Here is a 26,937-nt window from a genome sequence, read left to right on the forward strand (position 1 = left end):
CACAGTATTTACGGACCTTGATGTGGGTCATAAAAGAATAGGTTCTTGCACTGTTAAAACAATTGTGGATCAGTTACTTTCATGCCAATATGTGATTAGATTGAGTGACAAACAAATTTGCATATCATCATTTTTGTGGGAAAACACTCCTCTCAGATGCAAAAGGCTATACATTGATCAGGAGACCAAAGCTGAGTGCAGATCTGAGAGGAACTCTTTGCCCTTAAATAGGATGTCACTTAGAACCCAGTTCAGAGATGTTTGTTTAAACACCTCAAACTGGAATACATAGGTAGCTCTGCTGACTTAATTGGGACTACCTTATGCACTTAAGGTAAGCATGTGCTTAAGTGCCTTGCTCATTTGGGGCCTAAGTTTCCAATCCTGCAAACCAGATGCACCAGTAAAGAGCCTGACACCCAGATGTAGCTGCATTAACTTCAAAGAGACCTCATTTTCAACAGTTAACAATGACAGATGATTACGGTATTGCTTGGCTTATGAATAATACTGCAGTCAGAAAATGAAAGGTGATGACACAACTAGAATGCAGATGATAAAACAAGCTGGGACGTAACAGAAAAGTATTAGCTATGTTAATAAATGACACACATAAGAGATACAATACCATCAGATTGCTGTTGATAACTATGACACTGAAGAAATACATTATGTGCTCTAACTTACCCATGAGCTGTTTGTGTTATAGTATGTCAGAATAATTGGTTAGATATTTGTGTGTGAAATGCTAATAGGCATTTTCTTCATATACAGTAAACAGAAAACTTTCAGGGATTTGTACTCCGCCATGGAAAGAATACAACACAGATAAAATTCAAAACAAGTCTGAAAAGATGTCTAACACTCAAAGTATTTACTTTTTCCACGGTACACATGATGTGACCAAGCCTGAAAACAGACACGCAACTTTACTCCTGGGAGTTCCCCCATAGCCTTCAGTGGAGCTACTCACATGAGCAACCTTATGTCCACAGTGGCTGGATCAGACTGTCATTTGGGATTTGTAATGTTATTTTACCTTTTCTTCACACCTAGGAGCTTTTATTGAACTATAAAGACAGACTTAGAACAGCGAAGTAGAAGTGTGCAGTGCACTAAATGCACCTGGGATGTAATGAGTTTTACTACTTGCTGTTAGAAAAAGAATAATTCACTAGCAAACATAGGCAGGAACGATAAAATGAGCTGAAAGGAAGGAGCTACTTTTTAAAAAATATATTACACTATTATAAATTAACTGTCCCAATTACACAAGCTGTTCAGGTGCCTATTGTTTAGTTGAAAAGGATGAGGGTATAACAGAATGGCGGACTCTGGTGCATGGTACCAGAATGTAGGGGACCCTCTGGTAAGTCACCCTGATTCTTGTATCCTGACCCTGTATGAAAGCGCAGGGTGTTTCCCGTTGAGTCACAGTGGCAGGTGCACCTTGTTAACTTCAACCAGATTATAAACAAATAAATTGGTTAGTCTCTAAGGTGCCACAAGTCCTCCTTTTCTTTTTGCGAATACAGACTAACACGGCTGCTACTCTGAAACCTGAGATTATAAACAGGAGCTGGAGCCGCACTCTGAAGAGGGAGTTAGGACAGAGGGTGTGCTTCAGGGAAAACTCTAGCCTCAGCAAGGGGAAAGCTTAGGTGCAATTTATGTTCTATTTTAAATTGTTTCTCCGAGCTCCCAGTGATATATCTATTTTTAGACCCGAGTCCTGCAAAGGGATCAACCCTGGATCAAGGATCTCCGTGCCTGGAGTCCCACAAACTTTACAGGATCTAGTCTCCAACAGAAGGGGCCAACATTTCAAAGGGCTCTCAAGTAGGCCTCTAAAAACTGAATGCATAGTGTCTTGTCTAAAATTTGTGCAATCACAAGACATCTTGTATTTTGAGAGCATTCAAGTCCATTAGCCACGTGTACAACTATCTGGTTTTCTCATGAAAAAGCGGTTTGTACAGTCAAATCCAGGCATTACATGTGAAAAAGAACTCAGATGTGAAAAAAATGAAGGTTGACAAATTACAAGATTGTAACAGCAACTTTAGAGGTGACTTCTGAAACAATCAGGTCCATTCCTTTCCTAAGTAAGATAATACCCCTAAAGCATAGGAGCCTGACTCACAAATAGCTTGAGAGAGAAGGTGATTGATCATAATCCCCAAATTAGCTTTAGAATAATAATGCAGACACTCTAAAATGCTCATGCCTAGCACTATGCCAGTTAAAATGCCATTGTTTTCCTGTTTTGGTTTTTTGTGTGTGTATGTGTTAAAGGTCAACGGACCAAAATTTGTGTGCATATTTTCACAAATGTTTTACTGGCCCTTATTATTTTTGCAGTTTTTTTGTACTGAACTTTTCATTTTGGTGCCTTTTTAAAGGTAAACTTAAGTGAAATACCTCCTCTTCCAGTCACAGATTGGGATGCTTGATTTATTTGTGTGCCTTCAAACTGGACATTGGCTTGCATTTTCAACATCTCAAGGAATGCAAAATGGTATTGGTGCAAATTAAGTGATAAAAATCCATGATTTCCAAATATAATTTCTCTTTAGCAATCATAATGCTAACCAGACTACCAGAATGTAACATTCAAAAGTGAAGCAATACATTAACCTTTTAATTCTACCCAAATGAGGAAATAATAATGTCCTTTGGATCCACTTAAAACACACTAACCACAGCATAAGGCAATGGGCCATGCAGAGCACCATTTCCTCTGTGCCTGCCCAGGCGTGCTAGCTAGCGCATGCATTCAGAGGACCTTGGTCTCTTTCAGCAACAATGAACATTCAAATCCTTTTGTGCAAAAATGGATGCCTCCTCGTTCTAATACTTCTGTGATCGTCTGACTCAAGATCATTTGAAAAATCACGATGATTCGCCTTACGTGTATGTAGTGGTTGTATAACAAACTCATGTTCATAGTGGTTATCTCTGTGCACTCTTGGTTCTTTATTTTACCTTTTGCAATCCTAGTATTGTTGGGGTGGTGGTGGGGGATCTATTTACCTAAATTAGAGCAAACACACTAAGTTTTAGTTCACTGTTTTCAGTCCCTTACCATCATCTTCACATTCTTCTAGAGGCTTCTGCTGTTTGTTCAGGCACCGTGGGTCTAGCCAAGAGGTTGTTTTAGTATTATGGCTGCAAACCAGAAATGGAAATATGACCTTCATTATTATAAACCGAGCTGAAGCACCAGTGACAGAAAACCATGTGCCCTCTCTATTATTCAGCTGAGCTGAGAGCATATTTTTATTTCAGAAGAAATATAACAACGTTACGTTTTATAAAACCGGCTAGCAAGTCAAGAGACTTTCAGCATTGATAGGAAAAAAATATCTGAGATTTTAAAAACAGTCACCACTAGAAGTCAGAAATTCATGTGTAAGGCACAGGGGTAACTACAGCAGGGACCGGTAAACTTTCACTTACGCTCTGGATCGCATTTTAATGTGGAGGCTAATTCGTGGACTCATCTACCAATGAGAGCTGGCTGGGAAATGGGTTATTTCCTCAGGGAAATTTTAAATTTTTTTTTTATTTTCGTCTAAATTGTTCTTCGAAATTTTTTGGGTTTTGAGAGAAAACATCAATCAGAACAGATATTTCCAATGAAAATGTTTCTATTAACAAAAAAACTTTTCTACCAAAATCTGTGATGGAAATCGTGACCAGCGCGACTTTCAACTCTTTCTATTCACGAGTCCACGGACCAGCTCCTGACTTCTGTCCTAAGGATGAAGATTGTGTGTACCTCCTCTTTAAATATACTTTTCTCCTTATTTTGGTATGTGTCTTAGGACAAGGGGTAATATAATCTCTTAAATCTATAAGCTAGTCCTGGTGCTTGATGCATTCTTCTGCATATTATCTAACCTGAAGAGACTAACCTCTTCTAAAACTGAAATATCATTTATCTAGCTTAGCCTTTGGCTCTGCTTAATAGTGCTTAGTTCTAATGTCATATTGATACTGTTCACTCCACATTCAAGGTTCTCAAAGAGGTTTAACAAACTTTAACTAGACCTCACAACACCCCTTGTGAACTAAGAAATTATGTAATGAGGACTATGTTACTTTCAGGACTAACAGCCAACCAGCAAACTCGGAGAAGACTCCACGTCTGATTTATTCTTGTGTCTGAGTGCTGTAGTAAAAGGTCCTTGGTTTCATCCATTTCATTAGTCAGCCTTCCCAGTGCAGAAGGAACACATTCAGTTCTTTTGTGCACTTCAGAGAGTTTCTGATGAATTCATTGGTCGTGGTTTGGGTTTCTCAGACTAGTAAATTGAACTCTAGCAAAGCAAGACAAATCATCAATAATAAAGCAGAGGGGTTCCTCCAATGTATAAAAAGTTTGTGGTTTGCTAGGGAAAATGGTGGTGATTTGGATGGGTACAGTATTTGCATATTTTTAGCAATTGTCAGTCCGGCGGGTCATTCCCAGTGACAGGAGAACCCCATAAGGTCTTGCTAGCTTAAGCATACAAAATTTATCCAAGCCTCCTCCATCTGATAAACTCAAGAGAACGAACTTTTGTGCTATTTGCAATATTCCCTGCTTTTGTTTGGACAGGGAATATTATAAAAGCAGCCTTTCACATGGAATTTCTGCTCCCAACCCTGTAACCAGCGAGGTGTACAAAATCATTGGGTGGGATTTGTTTTCTTTTTCTAAAGTTACGCTGAAACGTAGTTGAACTGCGGGCAATAGCTGAGATCATTATTATTTGTTATGAACTGAATCACACCCATCCTCTCTCTTCTCCCTGTTTTGCGGCATAACTTGCAACAGTATTAAAGAATCAAGTATGCACATAGAAGTAAGGATAGATCCAGAAGTAAGTTCTAGTGGACACGTACATGATTTTGGTAACAGAAATATCCTTCTCCTCCCTAAATTTTGTCACAAAAGAGCTAACAAGTCTTTAAAGACCATTTGGCAATTCAGGGCTTTAGCTCATTAAAAGACTGCATAAACGCATAATAAATCACTCTGCCTCCAAAAACTGTTTCAAAGAATGAAGGTAGTATCACAAAATCACAATTCAGTTACAACTGAGGGCAGAGCACCATGTTTAGTATAATGGACCTGTCTCAATTCAAATTAAAGCACAAACAGGGTGACTACCGCTGCATCCTCAAAATAGTTGGTATTCTGGTACTTTTGGGAACGGTCTGGGCCTATCCCCACCCCCATTAGCATAATCTTCCACACACAGTGTATACGAGGCTGTGCTGCACAGAGGATTGCTGGTCTGCCCTTGCCGGTGGCGTGATCTCCCAAGAATCTCTCCCAAAGGACACAATAACTTCAGTTCTAGACATTAGAGGATCATAGTCACTCCACCAGAAAATAATGTAGCACAACTTCTTTAAATCAAAGTCAGTTTGGCAGTTATCTCACCCATAGAAAATAGTAGGGATTTTTAACATGTCAAAGCTGAGGTTCTGGTCTAAGTACTATATAAAGGAAAAGCCAGCTTTGTATCTGGATGCACTGTATTTGGTCTGTAGATAGAGGGCCTCAGTTTCCATTACTACAGTATACTAACCTTCAGAACCAAATTCGAATTCCTTGCCCCATACTCATAAAGACAGCTATGAGATTTGTTTAGCTTGTTTTCAGGCTGCAAACACTATTTGCACTCTTCTGATGACTAGCTATCTCTGTCTGAAGAATCTCTCATATTAGACAGTCCTGTTTTAGCAGCTGCTCAAGTCTTAATAAGTCTTTTTAAGTACAATTAGAGATTATTATTCATGGTACAAAAAAAATCAATATTAAGACCATTTTAAAGCAGCTGACACTACAGAGCTATCAAGCAAAAAGTGTCCACAGCACTATGTCTTCCTGGCTCTTCCAAATACTGTGTGCCAAATTCTGCTCTGAGTTATGCCCTGTGCAAGCCTACTGGAGCATGTCAGCATCCAATTTGGACCCTCCTCTTTAATGAGAACAGCAGTGTACCAAGTTAGCTCCCTGGCTCTGCTATTGACTGAGCATGGGGTTGGAGGAATTTTCCCGACCATTCTGATGTACACAGGCAGGCTCTGAAAGAGAGTTCTTAACGTCTTTCCATTAGGAGCTTTCATCCCAAACTAGAAAACTAACCAATATTTTTAACTGCCGGTAGCTCTTGTAACTATCTTTGTAAAAAACTACAGTAGCTCTGGAAATTTATTGGATTTTCAACACCTCTGAACTCTGGAAGAGTTTGGCTGCTTGATCCACTCAGGAAATGCACAAGTAGGAGCATTGCAACATCTTACAACTGGTCAAGATCTTTTAGTTCTCAAAAGCCACTGTAGACATTAAATACACATGGTTTGTATGTACATTTGCAGACAGAGATTACACACACACACACACACATACACAAACAAAATATGAGCTTTACTCTATAAAATAGACTTCTCCATTCTCGGTATAGGCCATCTCCCAGTTTTCAGGTAGAGGACCTAGGTTTTCCTCTGCAGAAGGAGGTAGGTATTGAGGGAGCTTCTGAGATGGTTCCGTGGTGGGAACGGCGGTGATGCTATTATTCACAGGTGGTGGCGTTGTTTCTCTTATACTATGTATATTGTGCTCGTCTTGGTCACCAGAATCTGCTGCAGAATCACAAAAAGGATTATCGGTAAACACACTCAAATATTTGTACCACTTTTTCTTCCTTGTTCATTTGTTTGTGTCCATACCTGCATTGGTATTGGTTCCAAAGACTTGACTCACCTTTCAAAGCACAGGACTTGGGAGACTGATAGTGAGTTTTCCTGTAGCTCTTGCCTCTGAAGCCCCAATCCTGCAAACTGGGGCCTGCTGAAGTAACTGAGTTCAATGGGGCTCTGAAAGGGTGCAAGGGCCCACCCACAAAGAACAACTTGTGGGGTTGGGGCCCAAGAGAATAAGATTCCTTTCAGCAGAAGGATTGATTGGGAGAGTTTCAGAATTGCCTAAGGTACCTTGGAGCACAAGTGCCATAGAAAGTCAATGAAGTGGTAGAGTTTTTTCATATTAAACAATTTCATATTAAGCAATGAAAATAATTTATTTCAATGTTTTATAATAGTCATGAGATCCTGCTGTAAGTGGCAGCTTGCAACAATCTGTTCTGCCCCCATCCATGGGGTTTTACAATGCTACTCATCTCCAGAGCCTCTAAGTGCCTTCCATGTAAAATCCTAGCAATAGTATAGTCCCTAGTGACGGGTGCATGGTTCTCCTCTCTCTTGAGGAAAAATCTCTGCTTGCAGTATTTAGGGGGTGGGGGAGTGGGGGGGCAGGGAGGGAATGGGGTCATTGGATCCCTGCAGACCCTAACCCACCCTCCAAAATGGGAACAGTGTATGGTCACTGTAGCAACTCCTCACATCCTTAAACCTTAGGAGCTGCTCCACACAAACTGGATCTCTGCTCCTAATTACACGATGGAGACTCTAATTACATAGCTATGTTGGCATAGCCCAGTAGCATAGGCTCGGCCTGCCCCACAGAAGGGGGTTTCCCGTGAGTGTACGAACACTAACTTCCTGAGCAAGGCTATGTCTACACATAAGCAACAGAGTAGCTGCGTCTACAGAGGTGCAAACATTTTCATAGCCCTGAGTGACACAGCTAGGTCAGCCTACATTTTAAGTGCAGACCAGGCCTCAGTTAGCTATGTCAAGGGAACTCTTCTGTTGGCATCTACACTGAGAGTTTAGGTCAGCATAAGTTTTTTCACACCCCGGCTGACATAGCTACACGGAGATAACTTTACAGTGTAGACCAGGCCTTAGTTTACAGATGTTCTAAACACTGCTGTGTCTTGGGGCTGGGGTACAAGAGAAAATTAGATCGACCCAGCTATGTCATGCTCGGGGGTGTCAAAAATCCACACCCCTGAGTGACAAACTTAAGCTGACCTATGTCCCCATGTAGACAGCGCTAGGTCAACCGCTGACCTAGTTACTACCTCTCGGAAAGCTGGAGTTACTATAGTGACAGGAGAACCCCTCCTGTTGCAGTGAGCGTCTACACCAGTAGTTCTCAACCTATTTACCATGGTAGGCTGCATATGCATCTCTCTATGCGTTCTGTGGGCCGCATCGACACAATATATATTCCATCTGTATGACCCTGAGGATGTCCCATGGGCCGCAGCTGTGCGCTGATTGGCCCACAAGCGGCCTGCAGGGTGAGAACCACTGGTCTACACCGAAGTGCTACAGGGGCGCGGCTGCAGCCCTGAAGCTGGGCCGCAATAGGCTGCTAAGTGTAGACATAGCTCAGTAAAGGGAACACGGCCGTCCCTAGGGTGTGCGGGGCCCCGGGCGGAAGTGACATCGCTTCCAGGACCGACCATGCCGGGAGCGAGTAGGGGAGGCTGGTGGAGCCGGTGCCTCCCCAAACAGCCAGGTGTGGCCCTGATGACACTGCCCCCCCCCCAAGGCCCCGCTTCGGCAGTGCCGCTGGGCTCCAGGAGGCTGGGGGCACGTCGCCTGCCTTCCTGGGGCTGGGTGCATTCTCCCTCGGGTGGAAGGGGCGGGGCTGAGGGTAGCCTCCCCAGCCACCGGTTCACCTGCTGTCCATGCAGCACTGGCCAATTGCGCTGACCCGCGGGGCCCCCCCCAAAATGCGGGGCCCAGAGCGGTCACCCTGATTCGCCATCCCCTGGGGACAGCTCTGCAAGGGAGCTTTGCTTCTTGAAGGGGGTGGAAATCCACAATAGTCTTCCAAAGCAAGAGTTACTGGCCAGTCTAAATCCCAACTCCTTGCCATGTGGGAGCCCTGCCTGCTGTTTCTGTGAACAGGAAAGGCACTGATATAATATTTTCTAAACCAGAAAAATAAAAAAATTATCAAGATTAGTTCAACACCCCCACTGTCTGCTTCCTGCATTTGCACCTTTAAATATTTTTAAGTAGAGATTGGCAAGATTAAGAAACTAAAATATGATTCATCCCTCCCTTCCCCGTCAAATCATTAGTGTAAACATGCCAAAGCTTGAAAACACAAGTCTAAGACAGGTCCTCGGCAGAACACGGAGAATTTTAATATGGTTAGCAGAGTTATCCCTGGCATGAAATAAGCATGAAAAAGTCTTTTGACCTGCGTGGGCCAATGCTCTTCTATCCAGATGTTTGTGCTCAGTTGGTGGAGACAAGGGGCCGAAGTCTGATCTCATGGTGACAGATTATTTGTATCTTTCATTAATTCACAGAGTAGAAAACACTAGTCAGAGGGAATTATAGTGAATATATACCTCCTGTCTCCGTAAAAGGCAAAACTGTGTGTTGGTTTCAGTTAACTGTTCTCGTCAGGGCCAGTTCCCATTAGAAAGGAGATTAATTAGATCTCAGAATGACCTTTTCCCAACAACAGGTCCTGTGAGGGATGGTTGGGTGGGGTGGAAGTTGCAAAGTCACAAGATGTGAGGTTTCAGGATATATATTCAGCAATATGAAGTTTTGTAAAAGGGGTGCAGAGCTGGGATAAGGGTTCCAAACCTCAGGGGGATTTACCTTCAAAGGAACTTTTGGGGGTGGTCAGAAGCAAAGATGGAACAAACAAACTGAACACAATCCTGAAAAAAATCTGGGAGCTTCACCTGGGGGGAGTAGGGACAAGGGGATGCCTGGTATAAGGAGGAGCCAGGCATATCAAAGGGACTTAATGGGCTGGGAAAGAGACTCAGAGAATCAACAGGACTCGAAGGAAAAAAATAGACAAGAGGATATGCCTCTGAGATACTGCCTGGCTAACAGGTTGAGAAGTTGACCAAGGAGATGGACGACAAGAGATGGTTTTCCTCAGAAAGCTGTTATAGAGACATAGACTTTAAGATCTGGTCTCACTACAGACTTACACTGGTATAACGATGTCGCTCCAGGGTGTGAAAAATCCATGCCCCTGTGCAATGTGGTTACACCCACCCCACCCTTAGTGCAGACATCGCTAGGTCAGCAGGAGAAATTTTCCAGTCAGCACAGTTACTGCCTCTCAGGGAGGTGGATTAACTACGCTGATAAGAGAGCTCTCTCCCATCGGCATAGAGGGTCTTCACTGAAGCACTACAGCGGCATGGCAGAGCCGACGCCGTGTTTTAAGTGTAAATCTGCTCTATGACCAGAAGTGACCATTGTGAGCATCTAGTTTCATCCTCTACAAAACACGAGCCATAGAACTCCCCTGACAGGCCAGAGCACTCCTGTCCATTACGAGTAAGCCTCTGTACCTAGACAGACGAGCCCCTGTCAAATGCCAAGCCTGACATATTGTAAGCTCCTTGGGGTCTTTTTGTTCTGTGTTTGTGCAGCGCCCAGCACAAGGGGGTCACAGTCCATCACTGCATAGGTGCTGGAACTAGGGGGTGCTGCAGCACCCCCTGACTTCAAGTCGTTTCCATTACATAGAGCATTTACTGTTTGGTTCAGTGGCTCTCAGCACTCCTTCTATAAAAATGGTTCCAGCACCCCTGCATCACTGGGGCTCCTAGATGTTACTGAAATATAAATAATAATAATTGTGAATATCACTTGTTTTGTTAATCTGAACTTTCTTCCCTATTTTTAATTAATCTTGTGTTTAATGGTCTTAGACAGTTGATTTGAGGATATTTCACGCAAACCAGGCCTAAGAGAAAGCCCCTTCAATGGAGAGAGAATTAAGGGAAAAGAATGTCTGGAGACTTCTCCCATGTCTTGGGGTTCTTGATCAAGAAGGGCCGCGATCAAAGAATCCTCCTCCATAAGGCTTGCTGTTTCCAGGGCTGTAGTCTGCCCCAGTACTATTGTTCCTGTTCATTTGCTCTAGTGCCCACTACATGTGCTTTCCAAACACTTAAGAAGGATGGTCCCTGCTCCAAGAAGCTCACAAGCAGACAGAGGACCAGGGAATAACAGCTGGCAATTTCAATACAATGTATGTACAGGAAATGCCTACGGGCCAGAGTGGAGGATGGGTCTGAAACGCATTTCACACAGGTGTAACTCTAGTGACTTCAACGGAGTGACTGATGATGTGCACTGGTCTTAGTGGGATCAGGACCCGACCCAATAACACGGAGAGAGTGATAACAGCAGAAAAACCTCCTGTTCTGTGTCGCTATGCTATAATTTCTGATTATACTGACAGCTACTTTCTTTGGTTGCTCTTAAAAACAAAAAGAAAACAATGAAAAGAAAGTGCAGGAGCATTTATAAAACCTCAGTTAACTTCTGTGTTTCTGAAACAAGAGCAACCGTAAATATCTTAGTTGGCTTCTCTGTTTCTGATCTGTTACAGTAATGCTGTGGCTGCTGACTCAGCTTTAAAATGCAACATTAGGCTGAATAAAGATCAAGGAAAGAATGGTCACAGGCATCTCTCCAGTGACTACCACTTGCTATCTCACATAGAAAGTGGCATGTCCCCCCATGGATATCTATCTGCAACCGCAAATGTTTCAGCAGACCGACAACCAGGCTTCTACGCATGGAAGGAATGTGCTGCGCTGGCAGAAAGACTTACATACTTTTGAAAATCTGGACCGGAAGTGCTACCACCAATGAGATTTAGGTGCAGAGCTTTGAAAATCCCACCAGGAACGTGTTTCGTCACTTAAGTAACTTTGAAAATCTGGCCCTTAGAGGAAAATCAACAGCACAGCTCCACTGAAATAACAGGAGCGAGGCCAATTGACACCAACTGAGAGTCCTGCCCATAGTTTGGAAAGAATCTAGGTAATGGTGTTGATTAAGCAGAGGAGTGTGGGCCAAGGGCTTCTGAGTTCTAGTCCTGGCTCTTTCACCAACCTGCTACATAATCCTGTGCCAATCACTTCTGGCCTGATTTTCAGAGACACTGACAGCTTGCAATGCACATGGAGCTCAACCATCTCCGAAATGAGGCAATTTACTTCTCTCTGTTTCCTGGTTGTGAAAATGAGAATAACACCGTTCACTGCTTCCATGCCTCATGGGAGCATTGTGAGGCTTAATTAATGCTTGCACAGCAGCTGAAAAGATGTGAAGCCCTATATAAATCATAAGGACGCTACTTGAAAGTTCTGGGCTACCAAGATACAGGACCAGTGTTTAAATCCTGACTAAGGGCTTGAACCAGTTCTCATTGACCTCAGTGGAATTTGGACAGAGCCATTTAGTCTCTTGCTCTGAGCCTGCCAGCACTGAGCAGCGGAGTGGTCAGCTTCTGGCAGGGGACAGCTTTCCCGCAATGCTCCTCGTCTCTGGGCCAGAGGGGCAGCACCATAGTTTCATGCAGTTTAAGGCCAGAAGGGACTGTTAGATCATGTAGTCTGACCTCCTGCAATTCACAAGTCACCAAATTTCACCCAAATACCCTCATGTTGAGCCCAGTCACTTCAGTAAAATGAATGGATTTTAGTCCTCAGGAGACTAAACTCTTGGGTGCCATAGGCAGAGAACCGGAGACCCTGCGATGCCGGTGATGGGAGGGAATTGGTAAGGTGAGATATGCCTAGGCGATCCATTCCCCGGCTGCAGAGAAAGGCAGAACAAAACCAAAATCCCTGCCAATCTCACTTGGGGCAAAATTCCTTCCTGACTCAAAATCTGGCCATCAGCCACAAGACACATCCGTCAGGCATCTCAAACAGAGGATTGTCTGTACCACCTCAGAGCACTGGTCCACCCCAACCAGTATCCCATCTCCAGCTGAGGCTGATCTTGGATGCTTTAGGTGAACCCCCCACCCAGATTGTGCATCAGAGAAAAAAAAGTTCTTTCAAGACCCCTGCAGGCTGAAGCATGAGATCAAATTAACATCAGAGAGATCAGTGTGAGACCCGTCGACAGGCACAGGACATTTTAGAAAGTGAAACACAAGGACTTCTTAAGCAGACCAAGTTTGCTTTCACATCTCATTGACTCTCTGTGGGCCAGCCCCAGCATACTGGGGGATGTACCACAGGGAACAGAAGGAGTAAACTATACGTGCTTGAGAAGGCTTTGGTGTAGGTAAGAAATACGTGGCCGGCAATTAAAAGAAAAACAGTGGGGAGAGAGAGTGAAGAGGGAACGATTTGTTTCAAACGCATCCAACTTGCTCCACAGACCCCTGGTTACAATGGGTAGAAGTGTCAGTGGTAATGAACACTTCCTTGATTTTCTGCGGCCTGGCTGAAAATCAAGCGAAAACAGCAGAGGGAAAAGTCACAGGTGGGAGTGAGGATCAACGCAGATTTAGTTTCCAACAAAATAACACATTGTTCAAAATATTTCAAGATGACAAAGAGTTTCAGATTTTCATTAAAACTTTTGCAATAGCAGCTGCTTTTAATTGTCCACAGGAAAAGGTTCAGAATATTTACTTGCTCTCCAATACTACATCACATCTTTTTACAAAACGGCTTCTGCCTGTCCAAGAGCAAAATGATTAGTGTGATGCTTATAAGGATTTAAAATAATTTATTTTACTTTCCTCTAGGTGCTGTCCAATCATTTGGAACATACACTCCTGTCAAGTGGGCTCCATCTTGTTTGTAATTGATGGAGTCATAGAATATCAGGGTTGGAAGGGACCTCAGGAGGTCATCTAGTCTAACCCCCGGCTCAAAGCAGGACCAATAGATCTATCCTAATGCAATTGAGGGCAAAATCTGGCCCACTGAATTCAGTGGACACTATTTAAAGGAACATGAATGTACCTCAAATGACAAATGCGCCCCATCCTGTACAATAGATGAGAAATTCTCAATTATTCTACACAGCAAGAGATGTCTACTCAGAATTCCCAGCTACTTCCCATTTTAGAGGCATCTATGATTATGTAAGACTGTAAAACGAAGTGACTACAGGAGGTTCTGAAGAAAATATACAACTTCTCTCTGTGCTGTTTAATCAGACTTTGACCATCATTAACATAAGATATCAAAAAGGTAAAGAGTCAGTGAATTTTCTTAGAATTCTCTAATCTATCTTCATTTCATGTGCCCTTCACAGATAAAGTCTAAGAGTCTATGGCATAATTCTATCTGAACTCTCAAGAAAGAAATGCTTTATGTTAACCATAATGCTCCTTCATTTAGCAAATTAGCTTTGTTGAGTATAGTGATAGGCTAAGGGGGGAAACGGAATCACGGGCTATATAATTTTGTATGGGAAACAGATACACATCTAGGTTAATCCCTGACATTTTAAAACTATTCTGTGAGCTAGGGAAAATGTGTTAATAGAAGACAGTAGAAATACTTCTAACCCAGATTACAATGCGGTTCAATCCAGAGCTGGCAGCTTTGCAGGGCTCCTATTGGGGGAGTGGGAGTGGGGGTGGGGGTGGGGAAGGGGAGGGAAGAATGCAATGCGTCCTATAATATGGACAAGAATATTTTTTGCTTTACCTGTAAAGCTACTGTTCATTTCAGGGACGTCATCCTCATCCTCATTCTCCGTATGCACTATTCCAGCATTTTGCATATCATTATAAGATTTGGTTCGTTTTGGAGTCGACTGCTTGGAGTTGGACTGAAGGTTTTGCAAAGCATCAGTGGTAATCACTTTCCCACTGACGGGTTGGCTGGGAGGCTTGGGTGTTCCATAATAGTTACCTAGGCAATAGAAACACATTTGCATGTTCAAAAAAGTAGATTTTAAGCCGCAAGATTTTTTATTCTTCTTCTTATTCCATCAAAACCTCTTTCTCCCCGCAAAAGACAAAAATAATGGTTCTTGTTTTTCTAACTATATTTCACTTCTGGAATAGACTAGAAAGATTTCTTTTCTTTTAGTTTATTCATGTTGAATTTAGAAGTAGAAGTGAGGGTTGCATTGTTTAGGTGCACTGAGCGTACACGGACTAAAACAAAGGCAGCTGTGGTGAACAGCAAAACTTCATCTCATTACATTTGAATTTCAATTAGTGGCCTTTTTATATGTATGCACCACACAATACTGTGTCAGATTTAGAGTGAACCCTGCAGAAAATAAAAAATTCATTACTGCTATCAGCAGATAGGCGATGAAAAGCTGGGATGACCTGCTTTAATAGAAGAGCTCTTTTGGGTGGCTGTTGCGTTTCTGAAAAAGTAATCTCTCTCTAAAGGAAACTTTGTCAAAGGAAAACACCAAGTGCCACCTGCTTTCTTTAAAGAGGAATTTCAGCTGTTGGGGTCAGTTAGGGTAGAAGTGAACTAGCCAAATCTTTAAAGCAAGACTCTTAGGGGCAAATATCACATGCAATTTGTGGGACAATTTTGATCCTTTCAGGGAAATCCCATCTGATGGCAAATTCACTAAAAGTGCAGGTTCAGTCTAGCCAGGATAGCAATCTTCACAATGAAATATTTCAGCATTTCCAATCTACTTCACTTTGCAGTAGCACTTATAAACCCCCATCATTTAGACCCCCATTGTGCAAGGTGCTGTACGAACACAGAGAAAAAGACAGTCCCTGTCCCATAGAATTTATGATATAAGTAAATTTATGATATTCAGAATACAGTTTATATTATTTGACATTATAAGCAAACAAGTCTATATTTAAAATATCAGTTATTCATACCAGTTTCAACAAATTATTACATATTTTAATTTCTGCCCTTAGGCCACAGAAATTGACTTAAAATATTGTCCATTTAAATATAGCATTTTATTCTCAGGGATCCCAAAGCAGTTTCAAAAATACATTTTTACCTCTCCACCCCCAATATAAAAGTGCATGTTTATATAGGCACATATATACCCTATAAACATTATTTATATCAGCCATAATTCTTTTCAAAATTCTACTCAGAAAACACACAGGTAAATTTGATTACATTATGCATTATATCTACAGATAACTAGATTACACATAAGGAAATAATGAGAGAATGATTTGGCACAAAAGTATCATCAGAATCCAACTCTTGCTGGTAAAACCTTTTTAGGACACCATACCATTCTATATGTACTGTATATTCTCTCCATCCTATACAGACATTCAGAGTATACAGTGTGTGTATATACATATACACACAAAATGCAGATTATTCCAGATAAATACACATGAAACCTATGTACCACACCAAACCATCATGTCCTGTATATATGCCATAAATATTACAAACACACACACACACCCCTGCCTATAGGAGAATGTGTTGTATGTGTTTAAAATTTATAAACGAGTTACACACAGATGTAGACAAACCCGCTGTACGCACTGCTCAAATGAAGTAATCCTTAGGTTTGCAGGAGAACAGGCGGTTATTTTACAATGCCAGTTACAGCTCACTAGAGCTTACTGTGCAAATCACATACATTATGAATTTTAATTCATAAAACATAACATTCATCTGAACTGCCATTTGAGTGGTTGAATCAATCTTCTCCTTTCCAGCTTTTACTCGAGTCCATCCCTGAAGCTCTATTTCCATTGGCCTTCGGGGTGAATTAAGACAGGAATCATGCCTGAGCAGTCTGAGGATTGTGTGCAGGAAGGAGAGTGAAAAACCAGGCTAACACCTGTGGGCCCTGTGAAGGGCATGGGGATAGACTGGGGCAACAGGGAGTGAGAAAGAGTCCAGCCAGGAGAAAGGATCAAGCGAGTTCATCGAGGCGGGCCCGCGAAAGGAAAGCCAGCTTCTGTTGCTAAGCAAATCCCAGTTTGCCTTCCCGGCTTACCCTGCACAAAGATCTTACCCATCGCACTGCCGTCTTAGAGTACAAGGACTGGGATTCAAAATTCACGGTTTCTGGAAATCAGAGGGACTCCCTCCTCAGAGCATTTAGCGATGTAGAAACGCTATGACAGCAACACACAGAGCTTCATTCTCGGTAAGCTCCATTCAAGTGTCTATAAAGGATCAAGGAGTCAACTCCGTAGAGCAAAGCAATGTTCAGCAATACCTTTCTGTTTTATTCTTCATTTCGGAATCTTAAATGTACACAGATGCATAATTTATAAGGAGAAGGAAATGACTTCCTCTGGAAAGAGCCCCTAATGGGGATGTCGAATCTTACAGCAGGTGCAGTCTCTGCTAGAGAAATGATTCTTACTTTCTATATGCTGCAAGAGTATTTTATGGAGGAGGAGGAATGTGAGAGAGAAAGGAGGGGGAATATAAAAGAAGTAGGAAGAGAAGATAATCTATCCTACTCTATTTTGTACTTCTCCAGAGATTCAATATTACTTGGTTATTTCTTTTTTAAGCTCTGTGTATTCTACAAAGATACTAACAGGTGATTACAAAGATCAACGAGTATATAAAATACATGGGTAGCAATTCAGCTTGTATGTGGGGCACTGAACACAGAGACTTTGTCCAGCATTTATTTCAGTGATTTTATATGCTGTTACACCTACAAATATGTAACACACACAAAGTTTTCAACAAAGGGTATATAGGTGTGTACTTGGGGCAGAATTTTGATAATCGTGGTAAGTATGTAAATAGATGTGCTAAGAGGTCTCCTGGGGACCTTTGTTAAAATTCCACCACCAAATTCAAGAAAAGGGTAGGATGATTTCTCCCTGACTCTGATGGGTTCAACCCCTCATCTCTTCCAGTCATGATTTAGACGAATGGTTCTCAACCTGCGGCCCATTCAGCACACAGCTGCAGCCCACGTGACATCCTCAGGGCCATACAGGTAGTATATAAATGGTCTGGATGTGGCCACAACACAGTACATATATTGAATCTATTTCCCCACGTTAAGCATCCTCACACCTTCTTGTCAACTATCTAAATGGGCCATCTTGATTATCACTACAAAAGTTTTTTTCTCCTGCTGATAATAGCTCATCTTAATTAATTAACCTCTTACTCCACTTTTTCATGTTTTGTGTGTGTGTGTGTCTTCTTACTATATGTTCCATTCTATGCATCTGATGAAGTGGGCTGTAGCCCACGAAAGCTTATGCTCAAATAAATTTGTTAAGTCTCTACGGTGCCACAAGTACTCCTGTTCTTATAACACAGAGAGCTGCTTATGAGGCCCACAATGGTAAATAGATTGAGAACCACTGATTTAGAGAGTGAGTTCATAAAAACATGAACAGTGGCAATCACTTTCTGAAAAATCAGGCAAAAATGCCTCAAGTTTGACAACCAAAATCACTAGGTCACTTGGTCAGTATTTTTTTAAATTATTTTTTGCTTTTGGAATATATCATATTGAATCAACACTTTTTGTTCCCCGCCCCCCAAGGGAGAATATCACCAAACTTCCCTAAAAACATCTTTAATTCCCCTCTTACTTCCAATTATCCAAACTGAACACTGTGCCCGATTACTCTTCTACTCATATTTTTGTCAAGATATACGTTTTAATGTACGTAGAGTAGAACCTCAGAGTTCCAAACACCAGATTTACGAATTGACCAGTCAACCACACACCTCATTTGGAACCGCAAGTACACCATCAGGCAGCGACGGAGTCCCCCACCCACCCACCCATCAATCAAGCACAGACAGAAAAGCACTATGTTAAACGTAAACTACTAAAAAAATTAAAGGTAAAGCAGCATTTTTCTTCTTCATAGTAAAGTTTCAAAGCTGTATTAAGTCCATGTTCAATTGTAACCATTTGAAAGAACAACCAGAACGTCTTGTTCAGAGATACAAACATTTCAGACTTACGAACAACCTCCATTCCCGAGGTGTTTGTAACTCTGAGGTTCTACTGTATGTGTTTCAATGTGGCAATTCATTTAGACTGTCTGTTTAACTTAAAATGGATGGTCCTTGGGGTAGGAACTGATTCTTTTTCTGTGTTTTGCCAGGGCACCCTGAAGATAAAAAACTCACCATGAATAAAAACCTCAAACTGCGGAAATGCCATACCACAGCCTGGCTCCGAGGACATCAACCGGAGACTACTAGACCCAATGGAAATGTTCTTGTGTGTCTAAAATTTGTGTTCACTGCATACAAATGAGTATATTTCTCTTCGCTGCTCAGTTCATTTGGAAGGTGCTGCAACAGAGCACTGGGCCTTTGGAGCATGAATGGGCCCCAGGGCTCCTATTACAGCATCCATTATTAAAGAGCCAAAGGCTGTAACTAATGCTTACATTTGCTCCCACTCATGTACTCTACAAGAAATGGCATCTCGAACTTCCAGACTCGTGGGTACAGAAGCAGACAGGGGAGATATGTGGTCAATGAAAGGGTTCTCTCTGCACCAAGAGGCAGAAGGGCTGAGAGGGAGACACCAGCTGATTTGGGGGGGGGAGGGGGGGGAGAAGCTATTTTGTGGCATCTGCCAGGTTTTCTCTTTTCGAACAAAACCAGCAACATTTGGTATAATTGTCATCTCCTGAAAGTGTGTAAACATTGAAGCTGGGCTGCCACCATTTAACTTCCAACACAAACAAGCAACAACCCAAAACAAACATTGCCTTTTGTCACGGATGGTAATTAGCAGCAGTTTGGTCTGGATTTTGACCAATGCAAAAAACCAATGTGTCAATACTGAATATAGCTCTCTCATATCTGCTCACGGGTCTCACATTTTTTAAAAAATATCTGAATCTATGTCAAGTAGTTTCTCTGATCCTCTGAGATTCCCCTTTTCAAAATTCTTCTGTTAATTTTTTACAGAGGTGTTTGAATAGTTTTTAAAATATCCCTCATTTCATGATCAAAATTTAAAATACTTCTGTTTGGTTTCAGAGTAACAGCCATGTTAGTCTGTATCCGCAGAAAGAACAGGAGGACTTGTGGCACCTTAGAGACTAACCAATTTATTTGAGCATAAGCTTTCGTGAGCTACAGCTCACTTCATCGGATGCATTCAGTGGAAAATACAGTGGGGAGATTTTATATACAGAGAGAACATGAAACAACGGGTGTTACCATACACACTGTAAGGAGAGTGATCAGGTAAGGTGAGCTATTACCAGCAGGAGAGAAAAGAAATCTTTTGTAGTGATAATCAAGGTGGGCCATTTCCAGCAGTTGACAAGAACATGTGAGGAACAATAGGCGGGGGGGGGGGGGGAAATAAACAATGGGAAATAGTTTTAGTTTGTGCAATGACACATCCACACACAGTCTTTATTCAAGCCTAGAGTTAATTGTGTCCAGAGGAGTGGGAGTGGACGTGTCATTACACAAAGTAAAACTATTTCCCCATGTTTATTTCCACACACCCCCCTCCACTACTCCTGTTTTTTCTGTTTGGTTTGCTGTTCTTTGGGTGGAAAGTCACATTATTTCCTATTAATGAGTATTTGGACAACCATAAGGAAGTCAGGAAAATGTTTGCCAGTCTTGAAAGCCTCCAAAAGCTTAGTACAAATGATCATTCATTCAGAAATTTCTACAATTTTGAGTATTTGCAATTTGTCGTTTTTTCAACTTCTCTATCAATTATTTCAATCAACCAATCAGAAAGAGGCAAACCACCCTCTGTGTCTTAGCAACCCAGCCACACACAATGAATAACAAACAGAGAACAGTCAAAGCAAAGAGTTTATGAACCACCCGTAAACTGGAAATTATTTGTTTCAAGTATCCTGCTAATAATCATAAAGAACGTATACATGAAAAGGCAACTTAACATTTGTTTGTGAGAAATTTATGAAACAAAAGGGGCTAAATTCATAACAAATATAATTTGTACTGAATAGTCCACTCAGCTCTCATTATTAACATCATCTTACCCTTACAGCACACAACACCCATTATCCCAGAGGATCCTAAAGCATTTTACAAGCGACATACAGTAGTTATGACCTGACTTTCAGAAGTGCTGAGCTCCTACAGAAGTCAATAGGAGATCTGGAGTGCTCACAGCACCTCTGAAAATTATGTCTGCAGTTCTGAATTCACTGACTCCTATAGCGAAGCATAATTTTGGAATGATAAAAGAAAAGCTCTCTCTTTGCACCGAGGAGCTAACATTTACACAGGACACATACTATCTTCAAAGCTCCAATATTGTGCTTTGACCATGTTTCCACTAATGGCTTACATCTTAAAAAGCAGTCTCTGTTGCATACTATATTCATGCAAAATGGCATTCTGGGGAAGAAATGTAGATAAATACGAAAATTAAGCAAGGTCTTGACATGCAGAATCAAAACGTAATTATTAATGTAATTGTTTTTTGAGCCGTGCCTCTTTTGTCAGCTCTTCAGAAGAGCCAAAATGATTGAACTTTAATTTTACTAAAAGTGCCTCTGTTCATCTAATCCAATCAGAGCACTGGTGTCTGATTAGCACAAGACGAATTGATTCCTGGAAGTGGAGATAGGGTTACAGTGTTTTAGCTGTTTACTTCCCAGACTGAATTTGGCTACCAGTTTCTACGTTTAGATGTCAGATCTGGCTGCTGTCTGCGGGAATCACCTAACTGCAACCCACATTGATTAGCAATTGCCTCGAGGAAACTCAGAGTATCCAGGCAACCAAGAGGAGGCCAGGGATCTAGCATCTGGAAGGGGAAGCAAAGCACAGCATAGTTTTGCAGTCGGCAATAAAAGAGAGCACTGAGAAATTAAATTACAACATATGTAAATCAAATCTCCTTTATATTTCTGATTCTCTTGAGGTGGTTCAAAATGGGCTAGCTGAGACCCAGTCTGGATGTTTTTGTTGGGAATTAGCCAAAATGTTACAATAGGCATATTTTAATTTATGGCTTAAATTCTTGGGTAACAACCAAGAATCTTGCCTTATGATCTCATTGGCCAAATAGGCTGAGATTTTCATTTGGGCTTAAAGAATATGGGGGATATGGACACTGAACTCCCCTAGGCTCCATGAAAACCCTAGACATAACAAATAACTTCAAAATTGTTTTCTCTCAAGTGGATGTATCAAAATCACCACCATTACGGTGACCAGCAGCTAACAGAAAATCATTGGCTATCACCCCAACCACACGGCTATTGTTCAATCTGTATACAGCTGCATGCAAACAGATTGAATGCACACAACAGTCTATATTACAATAAATTAAACAAAGATATTCACCGAGCTAAGGCAACTACGATATCCTTCACTTCCCCAGTTATGCTTTAGCATTGCAACACAGTTTGGGGGGGGGGGGAATTTGATCTTAACAGGCAAGCAGGGATATCTTGGTACCACAGGCTGTGGTTGACTCTGTGAACTCAAGACTCTTTCCTGCAGTCAGGCAGGAACCATTAATGTTAACATAACACTGGAGTATCTGTTGTACACACACAATCTGGTATGTATATACAAGCACAGGTGCATGCATATAGGAATATATAAATACACACCCAAAAGTGCTGTGAAGTAGTTAAGATTGCTTTACACACCATATGCTAAATCTAACGTGAACCCACAAAAAGCAAGGAACAGAAAAGTAAAGACAATTAACCGTGCATATGTTCTACTACTCCCACCACAAACTTCCCTTAGCATTACAGTGACCATACACCACAGACTATTCAGCTCAGCCTTACTGCTGAGCCTTTTCGCACATACCCCTGTATGAAATGAGCATTTCCCCAACATTGTCATGCATGTTTGGTGCTCTAGGTGGTTATGTTGGATGAGGGTAGTTTGGAGGAGGATTGTGAGCGCAAGGCGGCTCCGAGGGGGATAGAAGGCTGGTGTCCTAGGAGGCCAAAGTGCAGGTTACAGAGTACATGGGCTGTAGTATGTGGTAGTTGCAGTGGAAAGAGGTAAGGAGCATGCTCGTGGATGGAAGTGTAGCAGGTAGGCATTGTTAGGTGGCTTACCCTTTCACTGCCTTGCTCCTGGGGCTAGGTTCAGGTATGTTGTGTGCATAACAACCCTAATGGCTTCATAACAAAGATTTTTGTGTATTATTTCATACAGGTTTTTTTGAATGCTTCAGTTTAAGGTGGGAGTTGGATGAGGTGGAGGTAGGGGCCAGACCTCTGAAACACAGAAGTACAGCTGCAGCAGAAAATATTTCATCTGTTAGTAGCCGCATGTGAGCCCTTCCTTGCTGCAGGATAAAATGTGACAGAAAGCATAGCTCACAACTGATATTTCATGTGTGCTCAGCGCCCGTCAACAAGGCTTGAGTGTGTCCAGTTCCTATCATCAATCGCTCCTGTATGTGTCCAACCTCCATTGATCAGGTTTGTGTGCATAGCACATACTGTGTCCATAACAGCCAAAAATAACCCTAAATCTTACATTCAAGTGCACCCCTCAAAAAAAGACCCCCCCCCATTCTTTGTGCTAGAAGTCCTCAGGATCAACTTCTCTACCAAATTTTGTGTCGACAGGCAATGATTTTAAGAGATATCTGTCCACAATGAAGAGTAGTGCTACCGAGAAAAAGTTTGGCCAGAGCCAAAGTCGTACTATTAAAAATGTATGAAGCAGTTAAAAAAATCCATAAAAAATTTAAAGGGCATGAAAATTACCTTTCTATGAAATTTCACATCAATTGTCTACCTATATTTTGAGAAAAATAGGAATTGATGTCCCATTTTAGAATGCAACTGACTAACACTGTCTCTCTCACACACCCTTTTCACCAGAGAAAAGAAAATAAAAGCATGAAGTCGGGGGGGGGGAGGGAGAGAATCTTTCCACAATATGTAGATATTAATAAGTGGATCTTTGACATGATACACTGTAGTGGCTCTAAAGGAATCATTATGATTTATTGAGTCAATCTGTAGTACAGAGACGTTAATAAGCGGATCTTATCTTATTAAGCGGAACGTGTTTGTTCCGCTACGTGTGCGTCTACAGCATCTGCCACCCCCCAGTCTTCTGATCTTTCTCTTCATGTTTTCATACCATAGCCACAGCACTCACTCAGGGCTGCACAAAGTTGGCAAGACCCACAGAATGCAAATCAACAAAGAAACTAGAACAACGAAAAGCAGCCGTTCTCTAGAAACGGATGGAGGAGGAGGGCCAGTGGACAGAAATATGAGCAGAACAAACACATCAGAAATATTCGGCAAAAAGGAAGTTTCTTGGAATTCAAGTGCTGGTTTCTGAATGCACCCTGGGACTTTTGCTGCTATTCGAGCTGGACCGTTAAGGTAGCTGATTACGGTCATTAAATACTTGTAATCAGGGTCCCTGTCTACAGTAGCCAGTTTGATATTATAGATGCTAATAAGTCACCCATTACTTTTTAAGTGATGAAACTAATGCAGATTACTTATTACTTTTCTTGGCACTCACACAAAGCCTGTCCCAAGAATGAAAGATGATGCCTTGACAATAATGCTCTATAATTTAACAACCCTTCACATATTACACATTACAGCACTTTTTCATCTGAGGATCACTAAGTGCTTTACAAGCATTCATTAATGAAGCCTCATAACACCAGAATGACACTCAGCAGTCACCATTCGACATTTGCAAACAGTACTCAAAAATCACAGCAACTGTATTTCATCACCCTGTGTGTTTGTACAGCACCTACTTCAAATGGGGTGCCGACCCGAAGTCTGCCTTTGGTCAAAGGAATGATGATAATCATTATAATCTGAGATACCACAGATTTACCTCTGTATTTGTCACAGAAAATAACTGTAGACACATTGCGGTATCGGTTGAGTTTTTAATGGTGATTACGATAGGTGTTACTATTCTCTTCTCCAGATCAGTAAACCGAGGCACAGAGCAGTTATCTGACTTACTCAAATCCACATAGCAAGCCAGGGGAAGAAGCAGTGACTCAATATCCTGTTCTAACCACTGAACAAGATTCCCGCATGATACTCATGGCACCTGGGAGAGCCATGATCTCTTCCTGCTGCAACTCATATGCAAAAGCAATGAGTAACCCATAGCATTACTTCCATGGCATCAGTAGGAGCTCTACAAACTGAATGCAGGGCAGGGCAGTGCAAGATCAGTCAAAAACCTGCGACTGCAATCATCACTGTGTTCTGTTTGCCACAGGGGCTCAGATGAGGCATGCTCTAAATGGACTTTTCCTTTCTGAGGGGTGGGCCATGCCAAACGTATCCCCGTGGGGTGATGGCATTACGTTTGATCACCATTCCACCCAGCATGCACACACCATAGAATCTCCCAGTATCAAAGCAGTGCTACCAACTCTCACCATTTTAAAGCGCGTCTGATGGTGTTGGATGTTTTAGTTACCATCCCCCTCCACTTCCCCGAGCCATTTGGAAGTAACTGCCATACCCACTCTGCCTTCAAAGAGGAAACTATTTGCAGGACACAACCACAAGCTATATTGGTCCTAACTCAGGAGCTAGGCTACATATTCTTGAGTGCTATCTAATGACAATTATCTATTGACTATTTACATATATACCAACAGAACACTCTCATAACAGGTTGCATCCATTGCCCTGCACGCTAGGAAATTCAATCAGCAACAGTTTTCAATCAAAGTTTTGGAGCACCTGATACAATGTTTCCCAATCCAATCTCCCAGCCTTTTGTGGCTCCAATTTCAATTCTTTTCTCTTTTTAAAGCAGAATCCACAGTATCCACGATGGAGTCAATATCCTGTGTGTTCCCCTTCCTCTGATCACTCCCATGGACTGTTTTATAATCCTCCTTTCCCGCCACCCTTTCCCTCAATAAGCTAAGTGCAAGAGAGCTTTTAAAATGTCAATTTTCACAAGGCTTCACTGCTTCTTTTGGCCTTGCCTCACTGTCAACTTTCCAAGTGCTACTTAGCAAAGGGGAGTGAGGGTGGCAGTGGTTTCTCATCAATTTCTGGAATAAACACCCCTGAGATGTAGCAGGGCAGAGGCATAATGTGCATGTAAAAGTAAAATTGGGATTTGCAGTGGTATCCAGCAATAAACACATCACTATGTGCCTTGATAAACCCTCAAAAGGCAAACTCACTTTCTAATGTCAAAACACTCTCTATACTTCCTAGACTGTACTTTGATTCAACTACCAGAGAAACTACCAAAACATAACCTGGAAATGCATAACACAAGTAGACACGGCATTTTCACTAATTTAGAATGTTTCTACCTTTGTGTGCTTCTTCAAAAAGTCCTGTAAACCCTGCCTGGAGTGGAGTGTTAGCAGGGGGTTGGACTAGATGACATCCTGAGGTCCCTTCCAACCCTGATATTCTATGATTCTAATCAAACCCAACAAAATCACGGAGGTAACATGCTAATTGAACTTCAATCACACAGTTCTTCATTGCATACCATTCCCCCTTCCATTATGTTTAGGTTGTCTAATTAGACTATAAACTCCCCAGGGCAGGAGCTCAGTCTCTTTTTCCTGTCTGAAAACTATCTAGAGCAATGCATTCTTATTATTGTAAGACGACGAAGAGCATCAAGGTGATAGCTATGTTGGTCTCCAGTAGACATATGTGAGACTCTCACTTTGTTGAGTTCTACCTTCTTCTTTCGTATGGCTTGTGTAGAGCAGCAAGTACAATTTCATCTGAAGTTGATCGAGCCAAATGGCTACATCGGGAGTAGCAGAAATTATTGCAGTTGAGTTCTATGAACCCAGTTTACAGTACAACATTAGTGGCAGTTTCAGGAGAATTCTAACCTCCACACTGATAATATATACAAATCGGGACTGGGGCAGGTAAAGAGGAGTAAAGGCAAAGGAAGAATAAAGTTGGCTTAGAATGAAAAGCTGGACGAATAACCCAGGTATCAGAAGGGTTTAACTTTGTCTTCTCTATTTCTTTTAACAGACTCTGTTACGATCACAATGTTGACTTTTAATTACATCACTGACTGGATCATAATCAAGATCAACACCGGCCAAACCTAATGTAAGGTATGTTTAACAACAACAACAACAACAACAAACCCTTAAACAATTCACCCAAAGCCAGAAAAGTCATTCCCTGGACTGTTATTTATTGCATGTTACAATGAAATTGTATGTATCAAGATCCACACATATATATCTCTATTATCATAATTATTTCTTTATTCTCATGGATTTTCCTTTGGAGAGTACAATGGATTTCCACGTGTGCCAAGCACCAGAAAATCCAGTTGACATCAATGGGAGATGAGGCTGTTCAAA

The 26,937-nt window shown here is 41.8% G+C and overlaps 1 protein-coding gene across 50 annotated transcripts in view; it reads right to left on the minus strand.

The window, feature by feature from the left end:
- MAGI1 (membrane associated guanylate kinase, WW and PDZ domain containing 1) overlaps positions 1 to 26,937 on the minus strand; it is a 477,139-nt gene that overhangs the window by 84,405 nt on the left and 365,797 nt on the right. For 48 of the 50 annotated variants that reach the window (XM_043550815.1, XM_037903487.2, XM_037903486.2 and 45 more), the window contains exons 4-6: positions 14,370 to 14,576; positions 6,429 to 6,639; positions 3,086 to 3,168 (exon numbers count right to left, since the gene is read on the minus strand). In XM_043550815.1, coding sequence (XP_043406750.1) covers positions 3,086 to 3,168; positions 6,429 to 6,639; positions 14,370 to 14,576 — 501 coding nt within the window. The remainder of the gene's footprint in view (positions 1 to 3,085; positions 3,169 to 6,428; positions 6,640 to 14,369; positions 14,577 to 26,937) is intronic. The other 2 variants (XM_043550820.1, XM_037903469.2) reach the window with 1 other exon arrangement.

Source organism: Chelonia mydas, chromosome 7, assembly GCF_015237465.2.
Source record: "Chelonia mydas isolate rCheMyd1 chromosome 7, rCheMyd1.pri.v2, whole genome shotgun sequence".
NCBI classification, from domain to species: Eukaryota; Metazoa; Chordata; order Testudines; family Cheloniidae; genus Chelonia; species Chelonia mydas.